This window comes from Ooceraea biroi, chromosome 1 (genome assembly GCF_003672135.1).
Source record: "Ooceraea biroi isolate clonal line C1 chromosome 1, Obir_v5.4, whole genome shotgun sequence".
NCBI lineage: Eukaryota > Metazoa > Arthropoda > Insecta > Hymenoptera > Formicidae > Ooceraea > Ooceraea biroi.
This window is the reverse complement of record NC_039506.1, coordinates 21872639-21897390: the sequence shown is the minus strand read 5'-3', so window position 1 is coordinate 21897390 and position 24752 is coordinate 21872639. Positions and strand designations below refer to the sequence as shown.

At 38.7% G+C, this 24752-nt stretch overlaps 3 protein-coding genes and 1 long non-coding RNA gene across 5 annotated transcripts; 1 reads left to right on the top strand and 3 right to left on the bottom strand.

The window, feature by feature from the left end:
* Nucleotides 1–1148: 1148 nt before the first annotated feature.
* On the bottom strand, nt 1149–4604 carry LOC105278491 (transmembrane protein 68). 2 transcript variants are annotated; one of them, XM_011337622.2, is made up of 8 exons: nt 4490–4604; nt 3822–3898; nt 3388–3594; nt 3006–3144; nt 2617–2711; nt 2107–2468; nt 1820–2023; nt 1149–1740 (listed from the first exon to the last, which is right to left on the bottom strand). In XM_011337622.2, the coding sequence occupies exons 3-8, from the start codon at nt 3434–3436 to the stop codon at nt 1642–1644; spliced, it is 948 nt and encodes a 315-aa protein (XP_011335924.1). In that variant the 5' UTR covers nt 3437–3594; nt 3822–3898; nt 4490–4604; the 3' UTR covers nt 1149–1641. The 2 variants fall into 2 exon arrangements, with proteins under 2 accessions (XP_011335924.1, XP_011335926.1); XM_011337624.3 differs by lacking the exon at nt 4490–4604 and having other exon boundaries at nt 3388–3613; nt 3822–4303.
* A 228-nt stretch (nt 4605–4832) lies between these two features.
* LOC105278489 (ATPase family AAA domain-containing protein 2) lies at nt 4833–20597 on the top strand. The gene is made up of 26 exons (XM_026974575.1): nt 4833–4960; nt 5634–5862; nt 6131–6446; nt 6520–6691; nt 6775–6841; nt 6972–7221; nt 7295–7509; nt 7601–7893; nt 7979–8296; nt 8384–8565; nt 8685–8871; nt 9098–9576; nt 9655–9840; nt 10022–10057; nt 10294–10904; nt 11268–11322; nt 11383–11397; nt 15580–15755; nt 15820–15968; nt 16216–16485; nt 16575–16766; nt 16956–17137; nt 17216–17402; nt 17477–17566; nt 17896–18202; nt 18574–20597. The coding sequence occupies exons 1-26, from the start codon at nt 4955–4957 to the stop codon at nt 18885–18887; spliced, it is 5484 nt and encodes a 1827-aa protein (XP_026830376.1). The 5' UTR covers nt 4833–4954; the 3' UTR covers nt 18888–20597.
* Nucleotides 8148–9213, bottom strand: LOC113563219. The gene is made up of 4 exons (XR_003407363.1): nt 9126–9213; nt 8581–8796; nt 8404–8500; nt 8148–8238 (listed from the first exon to the last, which is right to left on the bottom strand). It is a non-coding gene; the product is annotated as an uncharacterized LOC113563219 (long non-coding RNA).
* A 41-nt stretch (nt 20598–20638) lies between the features above and the next one.
* LOC113563215 lies at nt 20639–22656 on the bottom strand. Its single transcript, XM_026974566.1, has one exon. It carries the CDS (start codon nt 22462–22464, stop codon nt 20743–20745), a length of 1722 nt encoding a protein of 573 aa, XP_026830367.1. The 5' UTR covers nt 22465–22656; the 3' UTR covers nt 20639–20742.
* Between the last annotated feature and the right edge of the window lie 2096 nt (nt 22657–24752).

Here is a 24752-nt window from a genome sequence, read left to right as displayed (position 1 = left end):
AACATGCACACAATCCATACGCACACACGCGTATACCGATTCGCGTGAACGTGAGTCAGAAAATAAATGTTACCTTCACGAAATGATGCGAGATTGATTATTAAGATTGAGGAAAGTAGATTAATAAAAATTCAATCATTCTCTTCGTAGTTTCCGCTTTTCGGCGCGTTCCAAGGAGGTAGAGTGAAAGGAGCCGGTTTTGTACGATCTCTCTCTTGCACGTGGTGTCACACTCGTAGCCATAGGGTAATACACGAATCATGAAATTCATGACATGAATTCTCATTTCTACACGCACACATGCGTACATACATTTGACATTTGTAGCTTATGTATGTACATACATATGCGATGTTAATACAAATAAAATTAAGTTATTTTTCAATATTTTAACACACGAAATATTTTTAATTACATTTACATGAATTATTAATTGTAGAATTAATCGAATTAATTGTATTAATTAATTTGATAGTACGCTAAAAGTTACGTTTGTATTCTGTGAACCGACACAACCGAGTCGAAAATCTCGAAAACTGAACGATCAGAGCAAAGCATTTGAATAAATGTCGGATTATATATTATCGACCAAATACATTATCGATAAAACGTCGCAATAGTTTGCATTACTATCAACAGTGCCCAACGAATATTTATGCCACTTGTCTGGCATGTTACTCTGCTCTCTCTTTGTGATATTCTTTAATTTTCGAGTTTTTCGACCGCTCAGCTGTGCCAATTCGCACAGCACAAACGTAATCTCTCGGAATCGTACTTAATTATACGCTACATTAATAATAAAAATAAATGTAAACATTTGGTGCATTTTTATTGCATCTATATTTTTAAAATCAAAATTGCTAGATTTTATGGGAAGATTAAATACATATATTCTTACATGTTACATCTTGAGCATGTATATAAAATTTTAAATATTAAAGTTTTTATAAAATATTGGCATTTATGTAATAGTAGAAAATGTTACTAAGTTTTAATTGCAATATAGATACAAGATGCACAAAGAAGCACATTTTAAGTCAAATCTATGACAGATTTAGACTGCCTTGATTTTGTAAAATAATTTCATTCGATATTTTTCTCATTTTTATGTGTGCGTATACATACATAAACTTTTGAATGACGAAACATTATTTATTGTAATTTCTCTTTTTATTGTAATATTTTGTACAAAATAAGTTATATATAGTAAAATACATGAAATAAAGGTCATGGTAATAAGGTAACAAGGCAGGAACCCATGTAATATAATGATCACATTTGTACTTTTATACTTAATATAACACTTGAAAAATACATTATTTCACATTTTTATGCTGTATCTGTATCATGACAAGTTGGTTTAGAAATGCACCAAGATGTGTATATACATATTTCTATGAATGTTATAAATAAATCTCTTTATAATAATCAACCATATATAAGTACAAGTATAAAACAAATATAAATATAGAAAAATCGGTTATACTTATCAAATGGAACAACTCTTACTATTTTATTCTTTTTGTATTACCATCTAAAACCGACTAATCCATTATACCAAAATATCTTCTAAGACATACTGTGAACTGCACCATTTGTTAATCATTAAGTACATCAAAAAGAAGGTTATTCTTTACCCTTCTATCTTTCTATATTACGTACTCTTTCTACTAACGCCCATGATATATTGCCTGGTATCCTTTGATGTTTTCTTATTAAATTTTGAAGAGCATCAGCAACCTGGAAGTATATCCAGATATTTGTTAAATATAATTGTAATTTAAATATAACGGTTTCTTCACGCTTTATGTTGATCTACCTTCAGCTGCAACTCTTCAGGTGTGAGATCTCCATCGCATTGGATAGGCTTACCGACGTACGTTACCAACTTTACGGGGAAGCCACCATAAATAGGTGCAAGTGGAAACTTCGTCCTAGCGTATATCCTCAACCACATCCTTTGTCCCCAGCTCACTGTTCTGAACGCTTCTCTGACATTTTTTGTGAAGAATGGAACTATACTCTAGACGAAAAGCAAGTGCAAATCGGAATAAGATTCAACCGCGGTATATGTAAATAATAAGAATAATAATACAAAATTTTTACCACTTTCGCGTCCAGCGCAACTTTCGCAAAACCCATTCTTTTCTGCCACATAAGCTGATAATAGGAATCGCTGAACTGTGCTTCGTACACTCCGCCCGGTGAAATAGCGAGCATATTTCCCTCTTTTAAAATAGCGGAACATGTTTGAATGGTACCAGGTATAACTTTCATGACATCGGAGATTATCGACCATCCAGGAAAGTTGAAGAGAAATCGATCCGCCACTGTGTGAACTAGCTTCGAATTAAATAGGAATATTTTGGATATAAAATAATACAAGTCAATCGGGATAGCTCCATGATAGTATATGAACAGCACTGGCTTGTCCTGCGGGATATTTTCTAAGCCTACGACCTCATATCCTGTTAGAAAAAAATACGTATCTCATTAACACTATTACGAGCAAATTTTCTAAGAAGTAAACTTATATAGACTGATTCAAATACGACAATGAGTCATCGTTACGTCATCGATATATGTATCGATTATATTTATCGAACTAAAATGTACCATGCCAAATCCAACCATGTGCATCCCAGACAGCTGCGACTGTATAACGTGCTGCATTTCGCCAGTCAGTACCATAAGCATTTCTTAATCTAACTCTGAAAAGTATAAAGTATTTCTTTTGTAAATAACCACGGAATTGAAAATGGTTTAAAGTATGAAACGCATTTTGTAAAAAAAGAAAAAAAATACTTTAGAATTTTCAATTTTTATGAGTCAATACATAAAACACACAATTTCTATCATTTTCAAAAGCTAATCATTCCATTGCATAACTCAACAACACGCACTGTAATAATGACTTAACAGATTTACTTATTAAATTGCTTATTAAATGATAATCAGTTCCATTAAACTAATGTAGTCGATAAGTTTCTAGTTTTTTTGCAAACCTGTGCAACTTGTAGACGTATAGTATTAGGGAAGTTAAATATAGCAGCAGCACAATCACAAGCGGGAGCAGAAATGTTACAAGAAGTGGCATTAGAAGCCATGACAGCCACAACGTAAAGTCCACGTCAATGTATTCGACTGAAAAAAATACAAAAAAATTAATCCTCAAAAAATCGATCCTCACAGCATTGAATGTATATTAAATCCTTCCAGCAAGATACACGATTTATTTTCAGTATGAAAAGTATGCAGATTTATGCGTGTAGAAATTACGTCTCGATGCATGCAAATAAATCGTTGTAAAAACAATAAAATTTTTTATTTGACGTTGCATTTAATGGCAGTCATAAATAAACAAGATTTAAAGGTGAATTTTTTTACCTACGATATCCTCTATTGTCGGCCACACGTCATATACGAAGGAAAACATGTTTAGATTAATGTAAAAGTGGAAACGACGCTAATAAATGATTATGTTGTCCCTGCAGGAAGCAGCCACATATTCGCTGTTACTAACTGGGACGGTGATTCCGACACGTCGCATGTACTCCGCATGTTTAGCATTTACTTAAATTCCACAGCCATTTCCTGCGGAAATTAATCCACACTGCATCATTATTGACCGATTGAAACTAATTCGATATACTATTTAAATTTATTCAATAATAATTGAAGCAGAATTAATCTCGTGCCCCTGTCGATGCATTTACAAAGATTACGAATGTTTCTGATCACGAATTAAGTCACAACGTATTTACGTATCGAGACAATTTAATTACAAAATTCATTGACAAAAATAAAACTGCTGCACTTACCAACACATATATCACAACGATGATGATGATGATAATTATATATAGCTCTTGGCTTTAAGCCATGCGTCAGGTTTAGTCTAAAATATGACGACGATTATTGGCCGTTGTCGTTTCCCTCGTTCTAAATTAAAGTCGATTCAACAGAGTGCAAAACCAAATTCAAATTAACCAATCTTATACATGTATAACTTGCGACACCCAACCTCGACCGTTGCGAGTTTGCTCGCCAACTGTCGCCAACTACCTGTCACAACTGTCAATAGTACAGTTACGGCATATATCATTTTAATTCTAGAAGTACTTTCGACTCATGGATTTAGGAATTAAAGGATAGAAAGTGCTAACTGGATTACAGCCTGAAATAGCCATAATGGTGGTGTAGCTAGCGCTGACTGTACTTCCGTTCGTTATTCTGTCTAGATATTCGTACTTCACGGCTGTTAGTTACGAACTCTACATACTTTTACTCCTGAATTCAGATACGTATTACAAAATAATTCAATATCGTGTCGCTCGTATCATCGCTTATTTCTTATTCTAACCTCTCACACGTGTATCGTTCGTTGAAAATATCGAATTGCCAGACACACAATCGCGACGTGCGAATGTCCGAAGACGACTCGCATTCGCAACCCGGAAATGTTCACGCCGGAAGTTGGGAGTCTCACCTATGCTGAGTGAGCGTACGTGGGAGGGGTAGGCCTCTTGATCGTCATTGGTCGAAGTGGCAGTCGACCCGTGACTAACCTCAGCTCGAAGAACGTTACACACGAAAGCACACTGTGTACGTGCACAGCGCCACTCTCACAGAAGTCGTAGTTCGCGTGTGGAGGAGTATACAGATGATACGGATTTTGCAATTGCGGTCGATTCGGGTCGTATCGTCTCGCTTTTTGATGCCGTTTCGCGCGCGTAACGTCGGTTGTACGGCTGGATTCGACGCTTACTGACTGGCAAACTCGAGAACGACTGCGATCGCGGGGACAGCGATTCGCCCATCGTGCATGCGCTGCCACAGGAAAGGACCAGACCCTCGGCAATCGTGAATGCAGTTGTGCACTATGCGACGCATATGAGGGGGACATTGAGGATTTTAACGTTTCCACCGCACATCAGCAACTAGAATAGGCCAAATGAAGGTAATTGTTATTCTGCCCGTTAACTTTGGAACGATATTATTTCTCGGAAATACGCAGGAAGGTTACAAAGCCTGAAAATCGGGAGACACGGATTACGTTCGCATGGCGTTGTTCTGTTTGTTGTTTATCATTGAGACGAGCCTTCTGTCTATTTTTTTCTAGTTCAGGCGTAACTGCAACGTCATTCGGTTTTTAATCACGGATTCAGAGACGTATTAGGATTTGCTTGAATCATTTTACAACACGTTTCATAATATGTTTGCGACATGTTTTTTTTGGTCACCTTATTTATCCCCATTATTTTCAGCGAAAAATAGGTTTCACCTGTGAAGTGTCTTCCTGAAACAATTTAAATCGTAATTGTATTTTATACACTTACAATTACGATAATTGATTGGAATGGATAATTAAAGAAGAGTTTGAATATTTTTTCATAACTCAAACTTCGCGTAGATGGGATGAATTTTATATATGGTGTGTGCAATGGTCTCTTGTTTTTGAATAATTTTCTAACATTCATTTCAATTTTATAATAATTTTATTTTTGGCATTTGTACTAAAGTACATACCGAAACATGTAAATTAAATATAAGTATGCACAATGCTTGATTGTTATACAGGATACAAGCTGTGCGTGCAGTAAATTTATTTGAATATAGTGAATGTCTTATAGATAATGTCGGATGATGACGCTGCATTGGATTCAATGGATACCGAGGAAGATATTTTTGCTCCTCGCAACCGTAGCTTGGAGTCAAATGTCAGACGATCCAAGAGCCTGCGCAAGCTGAGATCGCACTCTAGCTCCAATTCGCATATAACACGAAACAATTTAAGTGTACGACGTAGTACACGTAATAGAATGCAGACTTATGACAACCTTAACACTAGCTGGATTTTAGGTACAATGCTTTCATTGTACTTTACATACAAGTACTTTACGTGTGCATGCTTTATACACAGATGTGTATATGTATATAAATATATATATATATGTATGTATATACATATACACACTGTGTATAAAGCATATATATATATATATATATGTATATATTTATATAAAATATGCTTCTTGTATCAATATGTGTCATAGCAATTGTGGAAGCCTATTCTATCTTGTCTGTTGACGTGATTTTCATTATTTCTAATGTTGCTTAATATCCACAGGAACACAGACATTGAAAGGCTATCCCATGTTTCAACAACATGCTTCCTCCTCAGACAAGGAAATGGTAGACGATGTCCCTGGTAGAAAGCACGATCTCCGAGATCGTATGCCCTTACGATCTCGTGAGAATCATCCACCTAACAAGAACTCGGCGAGACTTAGAGATCTCAGAGATAGAACGGAGCATGATCGACGAAACAGCAGGGAACTTAGGGGTAGACCTGAACGCGATCTTAAAGAAAGAACGGAAGAGGTTAAGCCAGAGAAGGAAGTTAATGAGCAAACTAGGCCGGCGACCGAGGAGAAAGACACCAGGTACATATATCTTGGTGATATATATTTGTACGTCCGGTGCTGGAAAAATTTATTATGTAATTAAAATATTTAGGACAAGAAAATCTGACAGCCCAAACCGATTTCGAGAAGGTCCTGTAACGAGACTATGCGGCAGCATAAACGAGAAGAATGAAAAGCCCAAGACCGAGCAGGACGAGGCGGATGATGATAGCTCGCGAGAAAGTGAAAAGCCAGATAACAACGATAATTCTGAGAATGAAGATGTGAGTAAAACTTTCTCCCAATCTTTTTTATTGAACGATAAAGTTTATCATGTTCTTTATATTTTTCACATCGTTCTTTCTAGGGATATGAGGACATGTACACGCGCATTAAGAGAACAAGACGCACGGCTCAACGACAGCTGCCAAGAGGTAAGATCAATCAAAGATCTGCTAGTGTTACAGATACCGATACAGCGTGTGTTATTGCCAAACATGTTTTTCCCTTTAAATCCTCAAAAAACGATTCATCTAATGTGTTGTGATTTATTCCCGCGTTCAGTAGTGGATAGTGATCTGAGCGAGTCATCGGATTCTCCCGGGCCTAGGAAATACAGTTTACGTCAGAAAAAACCTACTGTAGATAGGTTTCAAGCTAATGTCGAACCGGTTAGACGATCCATTAGAGCTCTCAGAAGCGTTCTTAGCAACTCGATGAGAAGGAGGAAGCATCGGAGTAAGAGCACGAGTTCCAGCGATTCCAGTGACTCTGAGCCACAACGTTATGACAAGAAAAAAGGCAAAAAAGCGAGGTACATCGTAAGATAGCTCTCATTCAGCGTGTAAATTGTTTGTAAATAAACGAGTCGAACGATATTTACGCAGACAATCGGCGATACCGCAAGGTGGCCCACCAGATCGGAAGGCTGACATCAATCCTATCACCTTAGACACTAACATTAGATTTAGCGATGTTGGGGGTTTAGAATCCCATATTCACTGCCTTAAGGAAATGGTCGTTTTTCCTATGATGTATCCAGACGTTTTCGAGAGATATCACATTACCCCACCGAAAGGTGTCTTGTTCCATGGTCCACCAGGTAACCATGTTTAGACGTATCATCTCACAAGAGTGTAAAGTTAAAGCTTGCTCTGGTACATTAACGTTATATGAATTGAAAATCTACTTAGGGACTGGTAAGACACTGATAGCCAGAGCGCTGGCCAACGAATGCAGCCAGGGTAACAAGAAGATGGCGTTCTTCATGAGGAAGGGAGCGGATTGCCTATCCAAGTGGGTCGGAGAATCGGAACGACAGCTGAGATTGTTGTTTGAACAGGCTCAACAGATGAAACCGTCCATAATATTTTTCGACGAGATAGATGGTTTGGCGCCCGTCAGGAGCACCAAACAGGATCAGATTCACGCCAGCATCGTGTCTACGCTCTTGGCGCTGATGGATGGTCTCAGTGACAGAGGGGAGGTGAGAATGATGCAAAGACAATGTTTATTTCAGCTCCTTCTAATCGAGCAATTTTTTCTAATTATCCGTTTCTATTACGTCAAAGGTGATAGTGATTGGTGCGACCAACAGAATTGATGCGATTGATCCAGCTCTACGAAGACCCGGCCGTTTCGATCGCGAACTCTTCTTCCCGCTGCCAGCCATGAAAGAGAGATTAGAGATCCTGAAGATCCATGTCAGCAAGTGGAAAAATCCGCCGTCCGATCAGTTACTGGAACTACTAGCGGAGAAGGCGACCGGTTATTGCGGTTCGGACTTGAGAGCCCTCTGCACCGAAGCAGTGCTGCAAGGATTGAGAAGAACCTATCCGCAAATTTATATGACAAATGATAGGCTGTTATTAGATCCAGCGAAAGTCGAAGTACGCATGCAAAATGATAAGAGTAATCCATATTAAATTGTAATTTTTACATATTTATGAAATACTATCTATTGTATTAATCGACAGGTTAAAAAATGTGATTTTACGCAAGCGAGTTCTATGCTCGTTCCGTCATCGCACAGAGTAGCTCCGTGTGCAGGGAGAAAGCTACAGCTCTTCATGGAACCGTTATTAGGGCCTCCGCTGGAAGAATTAATAAATTTGATAAGAGGGATATTTCCGCAAGGTGTCAATCCTGCTATGGCAAAGTAATTATATTTTACGTTTTACTACTTGGTACAATGATGGTGAAATTCTTGATAAATTTTTCATAAAACTACTTCCATTTCTCTTTTTCAATTATTCATACATTGTACTTTTTCCATAGAATGAAGCACACTAAGGGTATTCATCGTCCGAGACTATTGATTTCCGGCGGCAATTTGTCGGAGGGTCAGGGACCTCATTTAGCCCAAGCGTTACTGTACTGCATGGAACATCTGCCAGTTCAAATTTTGGATGTCAGCACGTTATTTGCGGAAAGCGCTCGATCGCCGGAAGAAACTTGCGTACAGGTCACACAACATTGTTACATAAAGAGATCTCTAATATATTTTTGCTCAAAATCTTTCAAACTTGATTTGAAAAGACTTAATTTCTATAAAATGATTTTTGTAATAATTAAAAGTATAAAACAAAAGTACACTTTCAGCTATCCTCGTATTTTTAAACTCTATATTTTTATTTAATCTTACGTGGAAAAGAGAAAAGTTTGATTCGAATCTTAATTGTTAATCACAGGTATTTAACGAAGCTACTAGGAACGTACCGTCCATAATTTACATTCGGTCGATCGATCAATGGTGGCCTCTCGTACCAGAGACGGTGAAAGCGGTTTTCCTGTGCCGCATCGCAGCACTGGATCCTTCATTGCCGATCTTGATCCTCGCAACGAGCGACGCGACGTATCAGGATCTTCCTAATCAATTGAAAAATCTGTTCAGCGAATTACGTGGGGAGGTGTACTCCATGAAAACTCCCACGACCGAGCAAAGGATGAAGTTCTTCCGACCTATATTCATGGTTCAGAGTCTGAGACAGCCACAGATTAAGAGCAACAAAGTCGAAGTTTTGGAAACACTGCCACTAGCGCCGGATCCGCTGCCAAAGAAACTCACAGAGAAGGAGAAGCAAATCATTTACGAGAAGGACGAAGTGTCACTGAGAGAACTGCGAATTTTCCTGAGAGAAATCTGCGCTAAGCTAGCGAGAAATCGACAGTGAGCATCATCGCGCTTGTCATTTTCAGCCTTCTCTTCATAATGACGGTGATTCCAAACGACCATTTCCTGTTGCAGATTTTTCATGTTCACGAAGCCGGTGGACACGGAGGAGGTACCGGATTACAATCTGATCATAAAGCAACCTATGGACCTGGAGACGATGATGACGAAAATCGACATGAATTGTTATCTGTGCGCGCGCGAATTCCTCGACGACATTGATCTCATATGCAGAAACGCCCTGGAATACAATCCAGACAGGTTGGTAAACCAGACACGTGTCTACGTACGAGTCGAGGAAAACAGTCAATACGAGTTTCGTGCGAACGAATATCTCCGGAAGCAGTTACCATTACTCTGTAATTTAAGGTTCTTCTCTAGCAATACTATTTCTTTTTTTTTTCTATACTGATGACACTCATATTGTGTGTTTTCATGTCAGCTTACGTGATAGGCCTTCCCTCGGAATATTGAAGAGGTAGTTGAGCTTTTTGCTGTTTATCCGTATAATGCTGTTATCGCTCCGTAGATTAACAGTGGTTTTCAATTTAAAGCGCACCATAATCGTTGATGTTCTGCTAGACACCCCACTTATTGACTAATTTACTACGCATCATTGAAGACCACTTCCATTAGTCATCACGCTTTCTGTTGATGGAATGCTAGAACGTAAATCTCGTGCACGTTATTGATTACATGTTTTTCTCCACACAGGGATCCCGCGGATAAATTAATAAGACACCGGGCGTGTTCGTTGCGCGATAATGCTTACGCTTTGATAAAAGCCGAACTGGACTCTGATTTCGAGGACAAGTGCCGCGAAATCTCCAAGAATCGCCGCATCCTAGAGAGCAACTGCAACAACGAGGAGGAGAGTAAGAATGCAAAGTCGGAATCGACTTCGACGAACGAACGAGGCGAGAAAAAGGAGTCCGTGAATTCTAGTCAATCTCTCGTCGTGAATGGGAAGAAATTCGGTAGTTCGCGGAAACGCAAGATACCCGCCTGGGCACGAGGCTACGTAAAGAAGGTCCACAAGAAGAAAAAGATCGCCTTCGATGAAAACGTTACCGAGGTGATCGTGAGTAAGTCGCTGAACAACGAGACTACTACCAGCATCGACCTGGAGAAATTCCAAGAGTTCGAGACGGAGGCGCACAGCGTTTTGAACGGGCACGTGGGGCTGTTCGACAACACCGATTCGGAGAACGATTCGCAGAACGAAAATTCGAAGGAGAGTCACAACGACGCTATGGATCACCGAATGGACAGCCTCGATCAGATGGAGACGTGCTACACAGAGGAGGATAGGTCGGTTAGAAATGGCGATTCCAACTCATCGTCTCGGCGCGAAAGCACGGACGAATTGTCATTCGCCATCGAAAGCGATTCTAGTCGTGATAAGATTGACGAGAATGAGAAAGTCACGATTGATAAATCCGAACTCGAGAATGCCTGGCATTTCACCGTCGAAGCGACGAAAAACTTCCCCGTCGAGGTGTTGTGCGACATTTATGTGCAACTTAGTAGATGCGTTGGAAAGTACGCTCACAAGTACGATAGAAAATCACTGCCAAAGGTAAATATATGCATTAGCTGTTTAAAAGAACATATAAATATCGATTGCTTTTTATTCAATGAGATACGGCATACATGTATACATGTATAATTAATTGTTGTATGTGTAGGACTTGCTCAAAGAAGTGGAGAGGTTTGCGGAGTACAAGTCACAGCGTCACTAGAGTACAACACGCAGAGTTGTGGCGTTGCATAAAAGGAAACGCGGCACATTGCTAACACGAGATACACGAGCTATACGTTACGGCTGTCATAGCGTCTGTTTAGCCACGCGTTTCAGCAGGTTTTTTTTGTATATTTATACAAGTGCAGAGAATCGAATATTATCATTGTATGAGAGAAATTTTTGGAACGGTATATTTCTTAGTTATTATACTGCCAATTCTTACGTAAACAACAGCATCATGCTTGCAATGCAATCGCATTTTTTATGTAAGATAGCGGTCGATTAAATTTAGTTGAATATTTTGTGTTCCACGTATACATAACATCAGATGGTATTTTGTACATACACATGTAAAAGCGCTGTAAATGTCCACGCAAGTGATTTGATATTTCATACGGGAATAAGACAACAATCGTTATTTTCAAGCTACGTGGCTCAAGTAATAAGGGAAAATTCAAGCTACATTATCATCTTGTGGCTCACGGTCACTTTTATAATTCTTAGAAAGCAAATTTGATGATGATTTAAATTTGATTTTGTATACACGCCTCTCTTATATTTTTATCATTATCGTTTTATTAATCATTTCATAAACATTATAATAATAAGTATCTTTCACTTTCGTTCTTATTAGTATTATTTTTATTATTAATATATCTAGTTTTATCTTCGAAATTACGTCACTATGGTAAAGCAAAATAAGGTAAAACAATTAATCGCTAAACGTTCTTGCATAATATATCTTTAGGATAATATGGCTTTTATTCAAGAACGCTAGGAAAGAATTCAAATTGAATGAAGAAAGACTTGAAATTGAGCAATCAGAAAATCAAATTCGTAGAAATTATTTTTCTCTCTTTTGAGTTTCGTTCTTTAAGTTATGTATAATAAATTAGTTGAAATTTTACTGATAATACGAGAAGTAACGAAGATGTAGGAATTGGTACATTGTGTACTTAAGTGTTTCCATTCGAATAATCTTTGTTAAACAAACATATTAACAAGTAATGCAATATCGTTTGTAATCTTAAAGTTGTCGCAGATAATCACACCATAAGTCCAGCATTTTATTACATGGCCAATGGGAAACTATTCCAAACGTCCGTCTCGAACTCGAGTAAGAATTTAGAATGAGCTGCAATACGAAATGCACGAATTCTTTAGATTCTGTTTAGATTCTGTGGTTTTCCTTGTATAACAATGTACCTCGCGCTACAGAATGTATCAATTCAGATTATTATTAGTATAGGATAATACACTTTGCTAAAAAATGGACAAGACCAAAATTGCTGGCGTGAGAGAATATTCACACAACTGAATCTAACTTGTCAAAGAGATTGTTCATTAAGAATTATTACTCGATAAGACTAAACATCCTTATTTTTTTCGTATGAAATAATAAAATAATATCATGTGTTCCAGTTAAATATGATCTTTCTCTCACGACAGCAGCTTCTGATCTATCCTGCATTAGTACGGTTCATACGAAGTAACTTAAGACGTGTCCAAAATACAACTAATAATCTGCAATTTAAATAGACCAAAGTTGTAAAAAGTATAAGGTTTTACTCGTTGAAAAGAGATGAGAAAAACAGGGCACTTAATATACACTCATACACTATTATAAATATGAAATACCTCGACAAAATGTGTTATACAGTGGCGGCTAGTTAGTCACGTTTAGATCAGATTGCAAAGATGAATGAGACTTTAAAACTTGTGAAATCGTGCATTAGATCTCTTAATGGATTATAATAATTAATACGTATTGTGTATTAATGGTCTAGATGAGAATTGAAGGAATTGGCGCAAAAAAAGAATGACTCCATCTTTCAAACTTTTCTAGGAATATATAATAAAATTGGTTTCAAAATTTTTCTGCATTATCAGAGAAAACATTGACTTTCAAAGTCAATCCTGAGGACTCCTGAATATCTGGCCGTCGCTCTACAAAGTATCCCAGGACTGTCGCGCTTTTTTCTGTTCATTCCACTTTATTCCATTTTTTACTTTTTTTTTTCTTTCTTTTATTTGTACACGTTTCATAAAATGTAATAAATATTGCAGTGATCCAGAAGATAAAAATAGCCAGTTAGAGAATTTGTATAAACATGTTTTCAAGTTGTATATTTGTTTTAGTTTTCGCGACACAATTCTTTTTCACGAATAATGGTACACGTTTCGGAATTGATTTATAAAAGAATTAATTTAATTCCAATTATTCATAATTACAGAACTATTAAGATGTCTTTAAAACTTTTTTTTTTTAAACTATTTTTCATCCACGCAAAGTCGAGTAACAATGCTCAAAAAAAATTGTGACGATCCTGAGAGACTTTGATATATACATGTATAAATATTAGTGAAATATCTAGAGTATAACTTGCCTTCCAGATTCGTGTATTGGTTGTGATGCGCTATAATTGTAAACGATTAGTTACCAGATAAAGTCGTACATAATGACAGGAAAACTCGTTTTCACCCAAGCTGCTCCAAGCAGTTCACAAAAAGCAGTTTCTCCAATAATCGATATTCAATAAAAAGACACGTACAATTGTCGAAGGTGACATATAAAACGCGATTCCTTTTATGTCGTTGAAATCACGCGATCAAGCAAAAAATAAACTTTAATAAAGTTTATGTGATCCACGAATAATATCACGTAGCAGAACTCTTCTCTCGTAATAATTACAAACTGTTGTAAAGCGATAAGTGAATCACGCAGATAAGTCACAACCGTGATTAAACAATCCAAAATAATTAGGCACCACAAGCTGATATTTGCGGTTGAAACGTGATTCTCTTAGTTTATACGCGATCGCACGAATCTACAGGTTTTGTCAGTGGCAATTATATCGTTTCTCGCGTCAGGCGATGCATCATTAGCGGAGAAATGTGTAGTTAGAAATGTGTAAGAATTCGTTTCGTTCGGCGATCGGGTAACTCGTCGAAATTCGATTGTCTTGCGAGATTCTCTAGTGAGTAGAATCGAAAAGACTGAGGTGTAGAGGAAGGCTCGCTTTTTAACGTACGTACGTGTTGCGTGAAGAACATACTTCCGGATCGGAAGAAATGAAAAGAAGGAAGAAAGCAGTTTTGTGATGGTCATACGAATCATCAACCGATTCTCTTACTCTTGCAGAGAATCACATAAAAATATCCGTATTTGCCAAAGAAGTGACGGGACAAGCGATACTTGTCTCTCTAGCAGAACTCTTCTCTCTCGTATAATTACAAACTGTTGTAAAGCGATAAGTGAGTCACGCGGAGAAGTCACAACCGTGATTAAACAATCCGAGATAATGAGGCACCGCAAGCGGATGTGACTTTTCCTGTTAAAAGCGATTATAACGATCCGATTACATTCCGCTTCAACGTATCCGGAAAGGAGACTGTTCCGCGATTATGTTTTTTTGGTGCTAACTTTCTGGACATGCTATTCATCTCATTGTACCAACGTGCGTGCATGCATTGTGAATCATGTACGTGCATGGGCGCACATGAACATGATGTATACGCGCTGCTGAATCCGAGGGATTCTCTCGCAAACACTGCCGATCACGAATGAGCGACGAACACACTTATCTCTCTCTTTCTCCCCCAATAATATTCCTTAAGACTACTCTCTACGAAGGAAGTGTCCACGCAGTTTTCAACTCAATATTGTACCATATCAAGTCCGGCAATCTTTTCTACAACAATACACGACATGACGGAAGTAGAGTAGTCTTAAGAATCTGCACCACACACACACACATACACGCGACACAAGTTATAAGAAATACGGACGAAAAGAGCGACGATGCATCCACTGCCTTATTTATTTTACCATATAAGTAATACATTTTATTGTCATACAGTTATAGTGAAATAAAGTTTCGTAATGTAACCGATTACTGGCGATTCTGTAGGATCGCACGAACATTCTATTTTCCTCTATCTATTTTGACAGTCCTACCTTTCTATCTATCCTGTTATGTACGTATGTTGATTTCTGTAATTTCCAAAAACACATGAACGCTAGAGTATCGATACTATGACACTGTCTCCTCGTCAGCTGGCTGTGTCAGAACGCCAGGAATAATGAAATCGAGCAGTAAATTGTAATAACTCTAAATAATCCGCCCGAAAATTCTAAGTAACGATACCGATCGGAAATGTGCGAATAAATAATAAAAACTTAGAACTTGAAATATTTAGTTGAGTATAACGATGACATTTCTGTGTTAATCATTTGCGTTAAAAGTGTGTAGAAGTTTGTTAAGTTTTCGAGGAAAAATGTCTGGTGTAAAGGATTTCTCCTGTATTGGAGGACTGGAGAAACATATCAGGATTGTGAAAGAGATGGTCCTGTTCCCGCTGATGTACGGTGATGTGTATGCAAAATTTAATCTCAGACCACCGCGAGGTTTATTGTTCTACGGTCCACCAGGTACAGCATTTCTTCACGCGAACTCTCGGTTGGATCTTCCTTTCCGTATCTATTTTTCGCTTAGGAACGGGAAAAACACTCGTGGCCAGCGCTCTAGCAACCGAGTGCAGCAATTCCGAACGCAAGGTCTCTTTCATCTCGCGCAAAGGTTCTGATTGTCTCAGCAAATGGGTCGGAGAGAGCGAGAAGAAACTCGAGAAGGTTTTCTCACTGGTTGGTGAAATCTAATCCTTATGATTCACTTTTCATTGTCGCCTGTCGCCTCGATTTTACACCGCACTTCTTTTAAAAAATAAAACATTTTGAACAAGAATCAAACTACGATTCTCTCTTCTATAACGTTTAACCATCGCACAAATAGCAAAGCTCGTGTCCACGCAGCAGATTCGACGTAACTCCAAAAGAGAGAGGAAAAGGAATCTTAATGAAGATTTTGAGGAAATAATTTCTCTTTCCCCAGGCACAACAGTCAAAGCCGTGCATCATCTTCTTCGACGAAGTCGATGGTCTTGCACCCGTGAGGTCTAGTCGACAGGACTTCGTCCATGCTAGCGTGGTGTCTACTCTTTTAGCTCTGATGGATGGTTTGGACAATAATTCGGAGATCATAGTGATAGGTGCAACCAACAGGATCGACGCGATCGATCCCGCTCTGAGAAGACCCGGCAGATTCGATAAAGAGCTATACTTCCCATTGCCTTGCTACAGAGGCAGGAAAGAGATACTTTCGGTACTGTTCTGGTTTCTGATAAGATATTAGAAAAAGAAAGAGTATAAAAGCAAAGAAGTGGAACCGTTAACGTTCTTGCACGGTAACAGGTACACATCAAAAGTTGGAAACAGAAGCCAGCACAGAAATTTTTAGCGTATTTGGCGTCGAAGACCTTGGGATTCTGCGGCAGTGATCTGCAGGCTCTTTGTGCCGAAGCAGTCATGTGTTCCATTCGCCGAAATTACCCGCAGATCTATACCTCCAAGTCCAAGTATCACATCAACGAACGCAATCTCAAAGTAAGATGTCTGATGATGATGAATCGCCTATAACTAATCCAACAAATTAGGCAAAAGCAGTTGTTTTACAAGAAATAGACTTTGTCTTGCTATATAATAGGGACTTTTATAATTTACGAAGAATTGTGAAATATATTATATGCACATTTCCACCTAAAGTAACATTAAAGAACTCAATTTCTCATCAAGGTGGAAAAGGAGGATTTTCTAAAAGCGCGTCAGAATATCGTTCCCGCATCGCATCGCGTCGTCATCGCCCCAATCAAGAGTTTATCCTGCAGGGTCCAACCGTTATTACAGGAGGATCTGGCAGCTATTCTGTCACGGTTACAGGTGCTTTGTCCAACCGGCATGCTGATGTCCGACAACATGTAAGGCTCTCGAGGTGAACGCACGAATATCCAGAGGCACATAGCAATGAAATTAAACTAATCCAAACTGGACCACAGTACAGGCAGAGCAGCATCCAAATCGAGTGGTTGTCCACGACTCCTGTTGTGTGGCGACGACGATTCCCACACTCGTCACTTGGGACCAGCGTTGCTACATACCTTGGAACACTTGCCATGTCATGTCCTGGACGTCACGACGCTGTTCGAAGAAACGGGCAAGGCGACCGAGGAGGCCATAATACAAGTAGGAACCATTTGCTCCGCCGTGACTATTATTTAGACAAATCTCAGAAAATGAGCATTCCGTCGTCATAATAGATGATCAAGACCGCACGTCGTACTCTGCCGGCGGTGCTGTACGTGCCCGGAATTCTGACCTGGTGGAGTCTGGTGAATGAAACAGCAAGAGTGGTCTTCACCTCTCTAATATGTGGCCTCGATCGATCGGTGCATATACTCGTGCTAATGACCGCCCACTGTCAACACGTCGATCTGCCGCTGGAGGTTGACGTCCCTTGAACCTGTCTGATATCGTTTCTCTTTTTTTCTCTCTGTGTCTCTTTTAATCCTGATATTCGATTCATATTTTTATATAGGCGCGTATATTTAGCACGTTCAAATGTAAATTTAAATGTAAATGTAATTTTACTTTCAGAATAGCTCGAGAATCATCGATATGTTGTTCCTCGTATAGAATAAAATCGCGTAATTATTAATCTATTTGTGCCGTATCGCAGATCGCGGAGTTGTACGATGATAATTACGGTGAGGTGTACGAGGTGAGATCACCTTCGCTGTCGAAACGGCGCTCCTTCTTCAGGCAATTGTTTTTCAATGGAGGTTCCGACGATCTCTCCGATCATTCCTCGCAAGGTGATCATCCGTCTAAAATAACCGTACACCGAATAATAATTATGCTAATGAATCCATTTTTCACAAACGTAGCGGATCTACTGCAAATCCTGAGCCCGAAGAAGCTCAAGAACGAAAATAACAAAAGATTAAGAAGCTACGTGCATTCCACCAACTTTAATACGTTACTAGGTACGTTTAAGAGCGTAGATTTCGCAGGTGAAATTTACCGATCGTTAATGTACGTCGCAATAATTTCCTAAGAATTTGGCGTGGCACGATCGGCTAAGAAAGTTAAGGCGGAATCGAAAGCGCGAAATAAGCTCGGAACTGTGCGGTCCTCGCATTCGACGTCTTCCAGATCGCGTAATTATAAATTGAAATCTGAGTCAACTTATATATATTTAATATTCCTCTTTCTTTTAACGAAACTATTTATGAAAATATTAATTTATAAAATTATAATCACATATATAATATAATATTATATCATAATAAAATATTATAATAATAGCTGCAATCTGCAATTTTATGAATTATAAATTTCTGCCGGTCATCGCTAGGAACGAACATGAAGAGAGAATACGCGTCCGGTGAAGGTCCGCAGAAACGGCAGAAGCTAATGTCCGGTGCGTCTTCGGCTCCGTCCAGTACCGAAAAGCTCTTTGGCTCTCAGATCGAGGATCTGATCGAAACGATCGTTCTCTCGACCGACGAATGGCCGAGCCAGCTACTGGAGAGCTTGTTCTCCACCCTCGAGCTCACGATGGAGAGCAACGGAGATTTGTGCGCGACGGTGAACGAGTATGTTGCGCGTTACAAGGAACTGACAGAAGCGAAAATGCGTGCGAAACAGGAAGAGGACTTGTCAGTTTGAATGGAATTTTTCTCGCTTCCTTCGTCAATCGTCGTTGCAATGTCTGTATCCATTGAGTCGCAGCGCGCGATAATCGCGCGCAATCTGTGGCATGTAATATTTCGTGGTGCAATAAACGAAGCACAATAAGGAAGTCTCGTTTTAATTGCGGACCTTGTGCAGTCTTTTACCATGACGAAAGCATATGATACCATTCATCATGCCGACACTTAAGCCGACCTTATTGGAATCTCCTCCATCTAGTTTCTTCCTCAATGCTCAAGGCGAATTGTTCCCCACCTCGTGACAATGTTCCATGTGCCTGTAACGCCTTTGATGCCTGCGCTCTACATGGCAATTCGATGCCACGCGGATGACCTCTCTTCTCTCTTCGTGACTTCATAAGATGGAATCGGTTTCACGTCCTACTAGGAGAGGATCTTCGCGCGTAGAGGGGTCCAAAGCGACCAGGCCCCCACAAGCTTAACAGTTAGCATGCGGCTGTGCTGTGCGATGCTGTGCATCAAGTTGCTGCATCTTGCATCTCCGGTGCAGTGGGATTTAGCGAATCACGTGGCGGAGTGTAACGTGAATTAATGTGTTCCATCTGCAGTATTATAAGGACAACATCAAACGTGCAATAACATACGTGACGATACACGATTGAGAAACGACGGATCACAAGAGCAACAGGGTAACACGTGGACATTGTTTCTATAGACTCGTAACAGTGCACGATTGATTTTTAATACACGCTGGATCATGGCGATTTTTTTTAACTAATACGCCTTGCACTTTATGATTTGGCTCGTTCCAACGCGAGTAGTTGTGAAGCTTGCTAATAAAAATACAAAGGATGCAAACAGAACTTAATATTTTTATCAAATATTTATTACAAAGATGTAAGAAAGGTATATTTATACAAAATTTGAGAAAGAGTATATACTCATAAATATACATTTAACATCACAATTCTTTAGCAACATCTGTATCTTCCTCTCAGGAAGATTGAAACACACATAATATTGCGCGATACTATGACAAAAAATTGATGAAACTAAACGAGAAAGAACCGTATAAACGGAACACATTTTCTCATTTTTACTTTTAACTTATTGTATACACATAGATCGCCATATTCTTTATAACATATAAAATATGAGATAAATAACAATAATGAAATTTTTAATAGCATATATTAGTAGAAATATTAGTGTGAAATTGAATTATGATTGTCAACTTTTAGCACAGATAACCTAACCGACTAATATATATAACCATGTTACCTATAAAATATATTCCGTTATTTAATCATAAAGTAAATCATAAATTAAAAGAAACGAACAGAAAAGATTATGTAACATATTTATATCATTCATTATAATGTTACTGGTATTCAAATAATTGTTGCATTTTACTGTGTATTAATTTACCATAATGGTAATGACAGAAAATTCTATTCTCGAGAGTAAAACTTTTTAATTGTTATATTATTACGTTTTTGTTTTATCGATGTAAGCATTACGCAATGCTTTATTCTGATTCACTTATTTAAATTAAAATAAGATACTATACAACAAAAAATATCTAGTCACCATTTTTAGTTTCGCTTAATGTAATAGCGCTTTATGTACCAAAATAGATACCGTCAAGAAAATTGACAACACGCTTCTTTTAGAAACTTTGAGAAAGAAAAGAAGAATGTTTTAATAACATAAACCGAAAAAAAAACAATAAAAAAGAAAAAGATTCTATACTAGTACTTTCTTTACTTTGGCCTTCAGAATTATTTACGAGACACAGCCTATATCTACCGTAGTTATCAGCAAGCTCCTGCAACATATGCATTTTTGCCTAGTATTTTTGTACGATACGCTTATTCCAGATTAACAGTCGCTTCGATATCATTTGTTTTCAATTCAGCGATATATTGTGAGCCCAGTGCTTGCATCCACGGTTCAACCAGGTAACCTTCATGAGCATACATCGCAAATTCTTCTAAGTTGTTGTTAATTTCCGGTAGATCGTTGTAGGAACTAATTCCATAATGATGCAGATCTTTCAGACAGATGCTCAGTTTCTTGTTGAGTGCATCTGTCAGAAATTGGTAGCCGCTTTCGGTAATCGACGCAAACGATGGATAATCTGAGGGCTCGACATCGCTCGCCATAAGTTCGGCGTTGCGCTTTTCCATACGAACGCTTGACCCACGATGCGTAGAAAATACGCGCATTTCGTTGACGGCATTTTGCACCAGTATTTCTCTTTCTGTGCGATTAGGTGACTCGTGATTGATGTCGTTCTGTACGTTTCCCCTCATGATCCGTAAAACTTCTTGCACGTCGTCGTCAACATTCGTGTTTATCCTTGCCGACTCGGTTTTTTCGTTGAGCCGGAAGGGAGCGGACGAACGTTTCATCGTGAGTCGCACACCGTCGAAGCTATTGTTGTTGTTGTTCTCATTGGCATCTACGTCCATAACATCTACTAAAGAGCTAGGCAGTCCAGGACATAGTTTATCTTTGGCACTTTCGTTTGGCTGTTTGGCAGTGTTGCGAAAGAGACTTTCGCTGGACCCAGAATGTTGTTTACAAATGGGTGGCGTCATGTTATTGGATTTGTCTTGTTGGCAAGCAGAAGATATTTTAAAATCGTCCAGAATGGAGATCTCACTCTGACAATACACGTTTCTTCTCTCTAGCGCGTTTATCGTCCGTGAGTTCTCCTTATCTTGAATATTTATATTATCAACAAGACTCACGATAAGCGCGTCTGTTCTGTCCTCGCGGGATACGAGGCCGCAGGATCTCGTGTTTCCATTTTCTACGTAAGAGCCATTGCCGTCTGAGATCCCGTCTCGGTGCGGCGTATTCGAGATCTCCGCGAGACTTCGCCCCACCGTGACGGTAGAACGCGCCGTAGATGTGAATTTACCTACAATGTATCGATTTGCTGCTTTGTGGTGCCGTACGTCGCATTGTACAGCATTATCCGCAGCATGGCCCGGCAGAAGCGACAAATCGATATTTGCAGCGCAATTATCTTGACGCTTCTCGTTTTCGAGCGATTCCGTTTGTGTACCGATGTCGACGAAGTACCGCAGCACCCTCTGCATCTTGAGATATTTCCGATCCAGCGTCACATCCGTCATCGTTACTCCGTCGAGTTTGAATCTTACTCTCACGGTCCCTCCGCGAGGTCTCTTTCGGTGCCTGTGCTGTTGACGTTTATGTATCCTCAAGTCGGAGATGGTCTCGAGATACATGCCGCATACGTCGCACTTCTGACCGACGTTTTTCGTACATAGCTCGTTTTCCAAGTTGTCGATCAGCGATCCGATGGCGAGGTGCCGCCATCGCTTATGCAACGCAACGTCACTCTCGCATTTGAAGTCCCTGCCGCATATTTTGCACGTACTTCCGATAATGACGACGCTGCACTCCCGCAGGTTCACTCCGGTTGGAATGCGGAAACCTCGTCTGTACGGCTGCGTGTCGGTGAACACTCGCATCTCTCGTCCGAGCTTGAGTCGAAAAGTCCTTCTCGCGATGGATGGTCCTTCTTTCAGCTTCCGTTCTCCGCGACGCCACAGGCGCATTAAGCGCTGCAGCAACCACACCAGCCAGTCGTCAACGATAAACTTCGTCAGTCGGCGATGTAACTTCGCTCGACTTCGTCCTTCGCTCTAATGTGGCGCCACCTCGCGCGTGGCGATCATCGTGGCTGAAATGATTCACAAGGTGGTAGCAAGGAAACAAAGGACAACCGACGTATCGTGGCGACGGCGTGTCGCACGATTTTCCTTTATTCGCGCGATGTTTCTTTATGTACGATCGAATTTGATGTTGCGAGATGTAGATCACATCCTGTTATTGTGCGTTTAAGCTACTGGAAATGACGAAACTGTCTCGTTCCAAAGTGCTATCAAGGCTATCCGTTGGAATTTCTAACGTTCTAATATCAACGTATACTTATCGCTCTTGCGTTTGTGTTTATATTTTGATATGAATGTGATAACGCTTTTGTGTGGCACTGTTTAGAAATTCTGTAAAGCCGAGAGATACATATTGCTTATGGCCTTCCAACAGTTGTTCTACCAAGCCATTAAATTATGATTGTTTATATGTCAATCATGACATGTCAATGACTACACAAAATAATTCTATTTCTTCTACATTACTAATAATTTAACAGCTTTTGTAATTCCAAAATATCAAAGCATATTTATAACATCAACGCAAGGATAGAATAAGTGTAAGAAAGTAAGAAAAGTTAACAATAAATAGTTACATGTTCACAAAATGACAGTGTACACACAGTTTTCTTTACATTATAAACTTACGAAATGAGATGCCAGTTTTCCAGTATTACGAACACTTATACCACGCGTTATTAAGATCCGCAAATCTCGGCTAGTCTCAACTAGTCGGCTCGCGTAAAGATACACGGTCCGTCTCTTGCTGCCATTGCGTTGCGCGTGAACTTGGTATGAGACACTACCGTGTCTCTTGATCTTAGTCAGTGTTAAATATAGTTATCGAAGCAACCAAAATTCACGTTTACAAATAGACTTTCTGTCATCTTGCGCATAAATATCATTCGTATTGCGCAAAATGTAGTCAAGATCTGTGTTTCTTTATTTTATGCATTGCAGCTATTTTAATTCACCTTGATTTTGATCTTGTTATCTGTAATATTGTACTAAGAATTGATTTTGTATATATTTAATTATGGAAATAAACTTTGGAAACATCTATAGCACAATATTATCATCTCATTTTTCCAAAATTTGAATCGTGGAAATACAATATCATGGTTGGATTTGGCATTTTCGGGTTGGGATGAAGGTATATTAAAAAGTTTGACATTTTCGAAAAATGTGAATACACCATTGTAAAGAGTATAAAATATCATAAAACTTTTGTATAAAACATTTTTTCATATACCTTACATTTTCGAAGATATTCGCTAAAAAATAAAAAGATCCGTTATTTTCGAAAGGTTGTTTCAACCCCTAAACGTTGAGATACGCTGCTAAAAAAATATAGGTTTAATATTCTTCGATTCTCTACAACATATACAAAGCCCATCAAAATCGGTAAGGAACAGTTTCGACCGTTCCCTTCTCAGAAGACAGGAGATATCTTCATTGCTCAAGATGTTATTGCTTATGTGTTATCGCTCATGTTATCGTATTACAGTTACATATTCAAATTATAAGTTAATGTAGTTATGTTGTATAAATGTTGTTAAGAATATCTGATTATATTATTCAACTGAATAAACAAATTTTACGCAGTCAGTTTCTTGATATTACAAATTTTCGATAAAATAATTACTAAAAATATATCTGTCTAGTCACTCTTCAGATTAAAAAAATCTGCAAAACAACTATTCATTTTATTTCTGTAAATAACATCAACTATAATAATATATAATTTGCTCCATAAAATATAAAATTTTGAATTTCACAAGGAAATCCACGGAAGTGTTTTCCCTCTAATTTTAATGGTAAAAGTATTGGGTCATTAAGTATGAAACTTTACAAATGTAAAAGCGCCATCTTTAACATTTGTTATCTCAAATTTGGCGCCAGACGTCAGTATCAGGTTAGGTTAGTGTGATAGATGTATGTTCGCTCTTCAAATGTCATATTTGTTTGTTCAAATATCTTCATTAGTTTTATTGGTGGATTCTTTTTTATAGAACTATGGAAAAGTCCAAAATTCGTGTGATTTATGAATATGAGTTCCGCCGTGGAACCACAGTGTCGGAGACAGCTCGTAATATCAACGCTGTATTTGGTGAAGGTTCAACTACTAAAGCAACGGTGAGCAATTGGTTCAAAAACTTCAGAGATGGAGATTTCAGCCTCGCTAATGAGCC